Source organism: Curcuma longa, chromosome 9, assembly GCF_044706935.1.
Source record: "Curcuma longa cultivar G26 ecotype Majalengka, Jawa Barat chromosome 9, ITB_CL_G26_1.1, whole genome shotgun sequence".
Lineage (NCBI taxonomy): Eukaryota > Viridiplantae > Streptophyta > Magnoliopsida > Zingiberales > Zingiberaceae > Curcuma > Curcuma longa.
In genome coordinates this window covers 7,501,858-7,513,353 of record NC_133869.1, presented here as the reverse complement: position 1 = coordinate 7,513,353, position 11,496 = coordinate 7,501,858, and the positions used below count along the sequence as shown (strand labels likewise).

General features: G+C 38.4%; 1 protein-coding gene across 5 annotated transcripts; it reads right to left on the bottom strand.

The window, feature by feature from the left end:
• Positions 1-42: 42 nt before the first annotated feature.
• Positions 43-10,903, bottom strand: LOC141834874 (uncharacterized). 5 transcript variants are annotated; one of them, XM_074722258.1, is made up of 9 exons: positions 10,656-10,903; positions 9,271-9,495; positions 6,590-9,115; positions 6,339-6,478; positions 3,785-5,884; positions 3,640-3,688; positions 3,297-3,538; positions 3,017-3,121; positions 43-809 (listed from the first exon to the last, which is right to left on the bottom strand). In XM_074722258.1, the coding sequence occupies exons 3-9, from the start codon at positions 8,804-8,806 to the stop codon at positions 584-586; spliced, it is 5,079 nt and encodes a 1,692-aa protein (XP_074578359.1). In that variant the 5' UTR covers positions 8,807-9,115; positions 9,271-9,495; positions 10,656-10,903; the 3' UTR covers positions 43-583. The 5 variants fall into 5 exon arrangements, with proteins under 5 accessions (XP_074578359.1, XP_074578362.1, XP_074578363.1 ...); XM_074722261.1 differs by having other exon boundaries at positions 6,339-6,460; XM_074722262.1 differs by having other exon boundaries at positions 6,339-6,457.
• Between the last annotated feature and the right edge of the window lie 593 nt (positions 10,904-11,496).

Below are 11,496 nucleotides of genomic sequence, written 5' to 3'. Positions count from 1 at the left end.
GATGATGGGCGATGGTAAAATGCATGTGTTGTACAAAGGATAAGTAAAATGGCCTAATGTTACATTGAAAAGTTACATCCTCATGAACTTGATCCCAAAGTTGAACCCTTACAGAAATTGCATCGAGCAACTTGAATTCGTGGTTACATCATTAGACTTTTCCTGCCTATTGTGAAGTCGAGTAATGATTGTTTACCTGTCAGCGAGCAAAAGAGAGAATTCCAATATTCAAGTCCATTTGAATAGAGAAATATGGGACAGATACAAACACTCTCCCCGGCTTAAAAAGAATGAAGCAAGGCCTACCCTTCTTCATCTTCATTGATATACAAAGACCTATACTTCATGAAAGATTGAACGATAACAATCGGTACTGATTCAACAGCCATCGCTCCCTATGAGGTTGTGTATCAACATGATGACGACACAACTACTTGCCCCTTGATTCATGTTCAACTGGCTTTTGTTCCTGGATGATGTGTTTTGTACTCTCATAAACTTACTGCTGAGGGAGTATTTAAATGGCACAGAAAACTGATAGGGAGCAATGGCATTTTAGACTAGCAGAAAAATGATCAACGATCTAAAGTGGCAAGCTCATGATCCCCTCTGGAAGATTTTCTAACATGGAAACTGCAGTGATTTGTCTCTGTGCAAAGGTTCTAGGATGAATAGCTCCGGTGGCAGAAACTTCAACTGCATCGGCATGAGTCCTACCATGAAACTTGCCTAATCGATTGACAATGGAAAACCTTTCCAATTCTTGGCATTCCATCTGCATTTCTAATAAGGAGGGGCCAGTCTCCAACCTGAAATATATTTATCAAATGGTAAAAGACAAAAACTAAACACATTAATGTCCAGAAAATATGGAACAGCACACACTCAACAGTAAGAAAGCTTGAAAAAACAATCTAATGTATAAAAAAATCACAACAATCCAGATTAGGTTCAAAGGAGAAAAATCCAGAGGAAACCTTTGGCCTGGTAGAGTGTTGGTAAGGAAAAGGCTTTTCGATACCAGTGAAATAAAAAGCATGCTACTTTCCTTTTCTTTAACCAATTTACCAGTTCATTTAGGTTGGTAATAATAAAATTCATTCAGCATCCCTAGATAACAAATTACTCAGAGCTAATTTTTTGGGCTGATCACCAAACCCTACACAGGAATCCTTCAAGTAAACCAAATTTTAACACCTACAATTAAGCATCATTACATATAGGAAATCTTGCTAAGTTAGACTCTTGAAGTGAAGAAATTCTTCATCTGATAAACACAAACACATTCTTGAAGAACACTCAATGAAGATGACAAAGACCCAATTACTAGTGTACAGGAAGAAATTTGATGACCTATGCTCTAGACTAATCTTTTGAAGGCTTGATAATTTAATGGAGATAATGATGATCTTCAAAATATGCAATAGGTGATCATCTTCAAAAGGCACTGTTGGTAATGATATTCAAGACTTGACATGATCTTTAATGTATCCTCAAATTGAAGGAACCATAAGATTCTGAAGTTTACAAATGTAAAGATAACAATTGTGAACAATTGCAATGGTAGATAGATTAGGGTTTCAACATCTTTCTTGAGAGAGAGAAACAGAGTAAATCTAATATATAATAATCCTTCTACAGACAAGAAGATGTTAGAGTAGAGACCGAGTAAAAAGAGCACTTATTTATCTTTTTAAGTTACAATAGACTAAGAGACTAATGAAAATGTTGTGGCAAAAAATGAGATTACGATTCAAACATCTACCAGAGAGGAGAGATGCAAAGACACTAATTTTTGGTCATTTTCCTGAGAGATAGGGAGAAGATATTAGGAGAGACTGATTCATGGAAGAGACAAATAATATAAAATATCAATGTTACTCAAATTTGAGTGTGGATGTGGATTTAAGAGAATGATATGATTGTTTCTAAAAAATTTTGCATGGTCAATAAGAGTTTTGAATGTTGACCTAGATAGCTGTTTGTCAAAGTGTCAGTATCTCACATAGGTAATATGGCATAAAAGAAGAGTACTAAGACTAAAATGAAGAATCCAAGTATCAAAGCTTAGTGTTACCTTAAATCATGCAAGGAAGATGGACAAAAAAAATAAAATATGATGGTGGCACATCTAAGCTTACGAAAAAAGAGAAAGGAAATACATTGCAGTTTCAAAATTGCAACACGATTCTTCTAGAAGAATAGATGGAAGAATGCACGCATTATAGAGATGTAACAGTAGAAAATATAGCCTATTACTTCCGACGAGAATTTTGTTCTTGTCAAGGAAATTGGGCTTGAGTAGAATTAAATCCACATCAGACAATAAATACATGTCCTATTTTGAGTGTAACTAAATGTCAATGTCATCACAAAAGAGTGGAAATAAATAACAAATACAAGCTCTGTGCAAGGAAAGGTAGCGCATCTAACAACAAAAGGAATCATGTTTTACATCTAATTAGCTAACTGTTGAAGAATGCAATAACTGATATTAAATTAACATCTTTAGAAAAAGGTATGAGAAATACCACATTTTTTACAGAAGCAAACTTCTAAAAATAAAATTAAAAGTGGTGAAAAAAAAATGTTCTGATTGCTTGCATACCAATATGACATTCAAATCTTAAATCTCATTACTGTAAAACTTGAGCACAAATAAATTGGTCTAGATGGCTTCTTCCACCGTGAAACAACTTTGCACTCACAATCAATGCACATGCAATCAAGTCATATGTCTTTCACTAAATATTATTACAAAAAGCAATTGCAAATCTAAGTTAATTTTTCCTTCAGAACAGAAATGCCAGATGTCAAAACAATCAAAAGTTGTAATGGCCAATAACGCACAAAGTTTTGTTGATCACTTGTATATTAACTATTAAGTGTTGCTTAAGTAACAACCATGATTGTGCACATAATAAGTTCTGCAAATTTCAAGAAAAAATTGAATAAGATAGTCAAATATAGTTACAACGAAAATAGAGAACCATGAAAATTAATATGTATTGCATACCTTGAGAAATCTGCTTCTAGTTTCTCGGATCTACCAATGAAATTCTCTGCCAAGTTTGAGTAAGCACCATTCCCCACCTTTGAAGTCTTAATGTCATCAAGCGTCCTAGAGAGTTGAGAAAAAGAACATCAGAAACGGTAGTATCAAAAATATATAGAAATAACATGCAGGCAACATGACACACCAATAAAAAATTAAAAGAGGCATGTTATACTTGGAGGTCAGACGGTGACTAAATATCATATCTCAAGGTCTTGAAAACTTTAAATTTGATACTTACATATTTTCATTTTCCACTGGCTCATGTGAACCATTTTTTATGTAAGAAACAAGGCCACATGCATCTGCAAGTACTGATTTAGCAACAACAAAGGACACACTTTCATAAGCTAAAGCTGCCTCTTCTTTAAGCAAAGGTACAGTTGGAACAAGTTGATGCATTAGCTGAGTTGGCATGATAAGCCTTCTTCGCGAGTGAGGAATTAATGGGTCATCTTCTAGAGCTTCAGCATCATCATCTACCTACTCAACAGAAAATTAAAACAATAAAACTCTCTCTAAAAAATCAGGAGGGGAAATGCAACAAATTGATTAAAGCAAGCCATATTGGTCCGTGGACTAACCTTCTCCATCAATCTATTGGCAACCAAATTCCATTCCATGTCTGCCACACTAAATGGGGAAAAATCACTTCTATCAGACTGATGCAAATTAAATCAAGCTACTAAAAAAATGAAAGTACAGTGTAAGGTACTACTAAAAAAACACCTGGTGTTTTCTAAGCTTTGTGGACACTCAGTGACAATCTTATGCCAAGGCAGATCTGCTGTCACATTTTTGCGTTTCTTATGTCTTAAAATTGTAGATTGGTCAATGGTGTTGGGTAGCAATAAGGGAGATGACTCATTTGGTGATATCTTGGTGGATGATATACCTTGCTCATAGCCACCATCCTGAGTGCTCTCAAATCTTTGATCAATTACAGTACTGTCCTCCATCCTTGCAGGAACTTCTCGAACATACTGGTGCATGGAAGCTTTTCCACTCCTTTGAGCATCATAGAGAGGAACCATCCTACCATTTTGGTAGGTTGCATTATGCTCAAGCCAGGAAGCCATCTGAGGCCCAATCTGTGTGCACTCAGTACCTCCCAAAGCAGTAGACATGGAACTTGTACTAAGGGGATGCATATGAGTTTGGAGGATGCCTCGTCCTGCTGATGATGTTGTAGGGGGTTTTTCTTCATTGTCAGTTGTGGCAAAGCTTACCATTTTGGCATCTGATGAAAGTGAAACCTGAGAAGGTGCTCCAACTTTATCGTCAGGATATTTAGAGTTAGAATTCTGCTCATGATCAAATCTCTGATTCACATTCAAGTTCATCTGTGGAGTATTGGAACCAAAAGGCGCTCCACTGAGAATATTTCCGGTTAACTTGTTTATATCAGAGTCAGAAGCCTTCATGGTCTGCATTTGATGAAGTAAGGAATAGTTTTGAGGTTGATGATCTGAAGATTTTGAAAAGCCCCCAAGGATCCCAATGACACTGCTAGAAGATACATCGGTTGTTATAGGAGAATGCAAGTCCCTCGAGTTAACAGCTGGACCCAGTTCATGATTGCCCTTGTTAGCATTATGCTGATGCAGATGGACCAGAGAGGGCACTGGAAAGCTAGAGCTTCTACCAACAGCTGGCATTGGCACCACTTCTTCACCCTGGAACACTTTTTTCGCATTAGAAACATCCATCATCTCTGCAAGTAGATTTGAGGATCTGACTTGAGCTGTATTTTCATCTTTCTGTGAATTAGAACTAATGCCAGCTTCAGGAGCACCTTCTTCCTTGTTGATTTGACTGCCTGTCTTTGGTATACCCCATGAACTTCTCTCTCTTCCATGATTTATTAAGGACTGAAGTACATTAGGAGTGAATAGAGGGTTGACACCAGCTTGACGTTGTTGAACTGATATATTTGCCCACACATTGTGCAACATCTTTGAGATGCCATCTTGCTGAGACATACCTGATGCAGAAGAATGAGAAACTGATTTTGTGTCTGTAGCAGGTAGCTGATGACCAGGGCTCTTAATTTGAGAAAATCCTGCAACTGTTGGTTTTGTGTGATCTCCTCTCCCAGAGAAAAATTGTGAACTACCTGATCCATGATTTTCAGCACGTGAAGCAACTCCTGAAGTGGAGAATCTACTAGGCAAAGTAGGCAAGGATGCCTCAACAAATTGGCTTGCTACAGCCCCATCATTAAAATCATTTGTTTGCTTCACAAGTGAAGAACTTTTAGCAGGTGTGCCTATATTAGCTTGGCTTGTGTTGGAAATCTGATGTTCTTGATGTTGTTCCAGGTGATATTTTGCACCAGAAGGGTCTTGTCGTTGAAGTCCCAACTGCTGCTCCTGTAACTGCTTTTGAACCAAAGGAAAATCAGGAGCAGTTGCTGCAGATGAATTGAGATACTTATTTGCTTCCATGTGTTTGTTCTGTTGGTGTCCAGGTGGGTTGGATATCTTATTCCAATTCTGTGTTTCAGATGCTTCGTGAAGGAGAGCTAAAGGTCGGGCTAAAGAAGCATAATTTGATTGTGCTCGATCCTGATAGCTTGCCTCTCCTTGATGGCTCGATTGGGCAAGTATAGGATCATTTAAGAGGTTGTGAGAAATTGGGCTTTTGATTGATTGTAATTGCGGAGATGGAGGAGCTAACTGCAATCCAAATCCTCTTGAGTTAGAAGACAAATCAACATGAGGTTGGGCAGCAGAAACATCATCAGCAACTTGGGAAGATCTATCAGATGCATTCATAGAATTCAGATCTCTTGATCGGTCAACCTTATGAAGAAGCTCAAGCATATTGCTGCCATCAATTAAATAATTCTTGAGGATTAGAAAGATCCTGATGTTTGGGCCATAATGCCAAACAAAATAGGATACAAAGAACACCAAGTAAATAGAATGAAGAGAAAAATGCAAAAATTCAGATTTAATATTAGGTGTTCTGGCAGTGAGAACTGAACAAAAGAAGTGATAAATAAATAAATAATTTCTTAAGTTCTAACATCATCCTAGAAATTATTGACAGACAATAGTATAGAATAAAGCCTGATCAGCCTACCCAATTGCACCATTAGGTATGGGAAAAATGCATTGATGACTATTTAGACAAGCCATGACGAGTACATAGGAATATGTGGAACAGGTGTCATGCACCATTCATGTATTGGCATCCTGTGCCACAGCAGAGACCCACTGCGCAAGGATCTCGATAACATAGTGGGGTTAAATATATGCTTATAAATAAAAAATCATACCTTGCTTGAGAAATTGTATCATTCTGTGCATATTGAGCAGTTGATCCATTAAAAAAACTGCTAGAAGAACAGGCAGATAGTGCATGTTTAGACAGATCCTCTGCTTCCACTACAATCTTCTGCTGATTACCAAAAGTTAACTATATTAACAGGAAACAGAAATAAATATCTCAAATCTAAACTTCAGAGAAAGATTAAGAAGAAGAAAAGAAGAGTAGAAATTGAAATGGTTCCAGGACTGGTTACATTACCTCAGTAGCATTCATAGGATTGTTGCACACAACATGACCAGCAAAAGGTGACCTTCCACTGAATGATTCGTCTATATTTGATCTATTGAAAATTGAGTTGGAGAAACCCTGCATGTTTAGTTGGTGACTGAATTCTGAAGTAGGTTCTGCATTATTCTTCAAATTTGCTAGTGAATTATGAACCATATTAGGTCCCACAGTATGTTGACCATGCTGAACAGTGTTCAGGCCACCACTTGCAACAATATCTTTCAATGCATCACCAACATAACCTTTTCCTGAAAGAGCTGCCATGGAATCTTTTTCTTTCTCAACAATATGACCCAGCCTTTCAGCTGCAGGAATTCTTGACAACTCCCAACTTTGTAATTTTGGATTTGGCTGATTCTGGTTTTCTCTGGCGTCCTTGTCAACTCCAGAATTCCCACGTGCATTGGGGGAAAACTTTCTCCCAAAAACAGATTTCTGTTCATTAGTAATCTGTTGAGGCATGTTCTGGTTAAATTTTAAGGGATTTGGGTTCCCAACAGACCCTAAATTACCTGCTAAGTAATCTCCAGATTGCATCTTAGGACTAGCAATATCTGATTTGACTGCTTGTGTTCCAGCACTCAGGTTAACATGATTGCCATGGATCTCATGATAATCTGTACTGTCGCCTCTGGATGCCATTGCATGACTAGCACTCCGACCACCTAAGTTGTTAACAGGCTTAATAGGAGCGTTGGATAAGTGCAAATTCCTATGGTCAGTCCAACCACTTCCATTGTCTTGTGATTTTAACTGAGTGTTCCTGGACCTATTCTGGCACTGCTCAAAGATCTGCCCAGTTCTCATTTCACTAGATAAAGGAATTTTAGCTTTAAGATCACCTTCTACTGGTTTGGTTTGATTCTGACTATTTGGAAATTCTTTGCCATTGGTTCCTCGCAAGGATGACATCAAAGGCACATGGGATGTGTCAATCAGTGGCATATTGTTTTCTTCATAAGCAGGCTTCAGAAGAAGACTCTTATTACCAATAATGGAGGAGCTTGGTGTTGCATTTGGGCCACTTAATAAAGAAAAAGGTTGTGCGGTCAAAGAAGCTTGATTCTTTATGTTGTTGCCAACCCACGCAGTTGGTTGTTTCCCATTGTCATTTGTGAGGCACAAAGGTGTTCTTACAGGTTCTGTGTTCTGAGAACTCAAGCCACTCCACTCTTCCTGAACCCCTTTGTCACTAGTGGAAGCTTGAACAGCCTCTTGCATAAGAGCACTCCAGCTCCCACTATGGATAGAAGGCAATGTGCCATAGTGATCAATCTCTAGAGAATGGCCATGCATCTCTCCACCAATGCCAGATGTAAGGCACCCAGAAAGTGAACCCCAATTATCATCTTCATCTGTGCCAAACAAGAGCTTCTGCTCGATAGGATCTAGACCAGCTGCATCTCGACAATTTCCTATATCTGATAGTTGCTTTCCATGTAAATTACCTGATGTATCATCTTGTTCTTGCCTGGACTGAAAATCCCTAAACCGATCATGGAACTGCAGATTGCTAGCTTCTAGAAAGTTTCCAGCAGTGTCATCATTACCAAGAACTTGCATTGGAGGGTTACCAAATGTATTTCTGCCTTGGAGATTCTGTAAAAACAAAATGTTGTCCTGTGAACAACTTTGACCACCTGATTGTTGATCATTTGTAGTAGTAAATGGGTATGATGATTTCACTGCAAGGGTTGCATCTGGTCCAGCCACCAAATTGTTGAAATTACTGGATATTCCTAAGAAGTGAGGGTACTGCTCTACTGTGCTAGTGCCCGAAATAGGCATACCATGAATAAATTGATCATTTTGAGGCGTAAATCCCATGGATAGCATTGCTCGATTGTGATCATTCAGCATAAAACTACCATTAGCAAGGTTCTGTAAAGATGTTGGGTAACTTGAGTGTGCCAAATTCATGCTGCCGGGAATAAACATCTGAGAGTTAATGGGTAAGTTGGAGACATCCCCAACAAAATTATTTGGCCACATATAGTTGTGTGCATCATTAATAGGCATGACATTTGATGTCGCAGGTAATTGATCTCCTGTTACAGGTTTTCCAAAAACAGACAATTGGCTTTGCGGAATCAGCTGTCTTTTCTCCTGATCTAGCTGCCGAAGTTGCTGCTGTCTTCGTTCCTCTTGGAACTTCTTGCACAACAATTGTTGTTGCCGCAGTTGCATAATGCTAAGAGATGGTATCTTGGATTATGAAGTGTCACTTTAAGGCAGTTAGCTCCTAAGAACCACTGACTTATCACCAAGAAACTGCTAGCAGTCCAGAACCAAGTGCTTCTAAAATATCAATGGGATTGCACTGCTATCATCGAAACTCTTAAAGACAGCAAAACATCAATTCCACTCAAGAAACCCTTTGAATGCTTTTGTCACACTCCACAGATCTCAAAAGTAAAACATATTAAGCATAAGAATTCTTCCGGAAATTTAAACAACAGTGTCTTGTGATCATGGACCCTCCATTGTTTTACAAATCTGCTTAAAATCAAAAACATGTAGAGATGTTAGGGCAAAGTTGATAGCAATATTTACAAATCTTGAGAATGAATTGTGAAATCCTCCAAACATTATGCGCTCTCAATGAAAAAACCAGACAGTGAATATTTGGCACACAATTCTAGAGAACACACCTAGAAATAAGTAATGGAAGCATCAGATTCAGATTCTTAGCATTGAGTTAAAAATATTTAGCTGTCCAATATCCTATATAATCACCGAACTTCCCACTTCATATAATAACAACACAGACAAGATTCTTCCTCAAAACATAGGCATCATGGACCTTCTCCAAAACTGCTATGCAAAAGCATTCATCCTACCTTCTCCAAAACTTCAGTGCAAGAACAACATTCATCCTGCAAAATCAGGATTACAATTTGTATAATTATTGCTTCCTTGAACAAAAACAAATTTCCAACATGATGATAAGTTCCCCCCAAAAGCTTTCCATGTAGTAGAAACTGATTCTGTCATAATCAATACAAGAACAGGGGACTCAGATATAATCAACAATTAAAAGAAGAAGAAAGAACTTTGTGAAACAGACATGTTTCTCTTATTTATATATAAAGTTTGTGCTTAAACTATTAAAAGCACCAAAACACTAAACAATAAGATACCACCAAACAGAACTTTTAAAGCACTGAAGAAACAACTTGCTTTTGTGATTTTCAATTGTGTCCAAGCAACATTAGAGTCAAAAGCTCTCTTGAGGTATAAGAGTATATATATTCCATACAAATTAGATAAGTCTTCGACTAAAATGATATGTTTTGAATGAAGTCAATCAACCAGACAACATTAGCAGCATGAGTGAAGTTGAGTAGAGTATCACTGACACATGTGGATGGTGAGAGTGACGGGAAGCACAAAAAAAAATTACAATGTGACTGATATATATCCCTTATAGGTGCATCATACTGCTATTCAGGGATCAAGTGGTATGGGTTCAAGAAATACTTTTACCTATATATTAGAGAGTTAGCAGGATTCTTCTGTTTGTTCATTGACATGATAAAAGATCAGCTTCCTTTTATACAAATAATTCACGTTAAAGAAGGACGGAATAAATAAGCTTTAGGATGCAACAAAGAGTAAATACGGTAAGTAACGAATTAAATTTAAGAACCAGTTCTAAATTTGTCGCGCCTTTAATCTCAAAGGGAAAAAAATTAATATTTTTTAGCTTCAAGTAGGCAAAATAGTCCAAAAAAGCAAGAAGAGAACAAAAACCTTAATTGCAATAGAAAAAAAGAAAGAAATTAGTGTCCTATAGCAATGGCATTAGAAAGAGCAAAACAGTCAAAAAGCCCTGCTACAGCCGTGGAACATCGACACCGCAGACACAAATCCCAGCATTTCAACGAAGTCCCAACTCCAACGCAAAGGAAAGGTAACCCAGTTAACGTATCCTTCCCGAGCTAAATTGGGGGCAAGCGAGTACAATTGCAGCGCTCAACCGACAAAACCAAGAAGAATCAGCACAAAGAAACCCAAGGGAAGGAGAATCAGGCACCTGCGTAGCGCACGGACGCAGATCAACGGATCTATCCGGGTCGGGAAGCAAGGTAAGGCGGCACTGATCGGAAATAGTGACAAACTCGATCGTCCTTGAGCTAGGGTTAGGGTTCCTGAGCAGCTGCCTCAGGAGCTTAGGGTTAGCGTTCCACGATCAACAGCAGCGCGACGACCCTGGACTTCGCGCGCTCGCTCTCACTCTTTCCATTGCTCCGTGCGAGCGAGAGATAAGAAAGAGGAGAGAGAGAGAGAAGGGAGGATGTCATTGTGAATTTCCAACGAAGGGGCGAGAGGAAGAAGACACCGGCTCGGTGACTAAGCCAGTGGCTCGGACAACGAACCGTACGGTTCGTCATCCGAGCCCGAAGCAGAAACCCTTGGGCTTGTTCGCTGAAAAGGTTACGGCGCATCGCTGCCATTGGATTGTCGGCAAAGGTATTAACCGCCGATCCCGACCGTCCGATGGGAAATTTAATGAGGGAGATTGGCGGGAAGTTAATTTAGGAATTTTTTCCCTCCACCAGTATTTTTTTTTTTCGATGATGACGTGGAAGGCGAGAGGCATGATGATAGTCCGTACAAATCAGTTATGACAGTTGGGCTGTGAGGATGGCAATTTATTGGGGAAATGGGTCGATCAAATTTTAGAATATAATTTATTGAGAAGAATAAATAAATATGTCTGAAAAAAAAGAAAAATAAAGGCTTATGATTAGATTAATAATATCATCGTTATCAATCCATATGAATTCTCTTAAGTTTAACAGTCCCATTGACGATCCTAATGTCACAATAAAAGTAGTTTATCTTTGGGAACTGATACAAATTTAATGTCTACC

What these genes read in the sequence shown, in the direction of transcription:
- LOC141834874 (XM_074722258.1), bottom strand. Translation starts at nt 8,806, where the DNA reads ATGCAACTGCGGCAACAACAATTGTTGTGCAAGAAGTTCCAAGAGGAA. An exon ending in ATCCTATGAATGCTACTGAG is followed by an intron (nt 6,479 to 6,589) that starts GTAATGTAACCA and finishes CTGTTAATATAG; the next exon opens with TTAACTTTTGGTAATCAGCA. An exon ending in CTAGAAGCAGATTTCTCAAG is followed by an intron (nt 810 to 3,016) that starts GTATGCAATACA and finishes AATATATTTCAG; the next exon opens with GTTGGAGACTGGCCCCTCCT.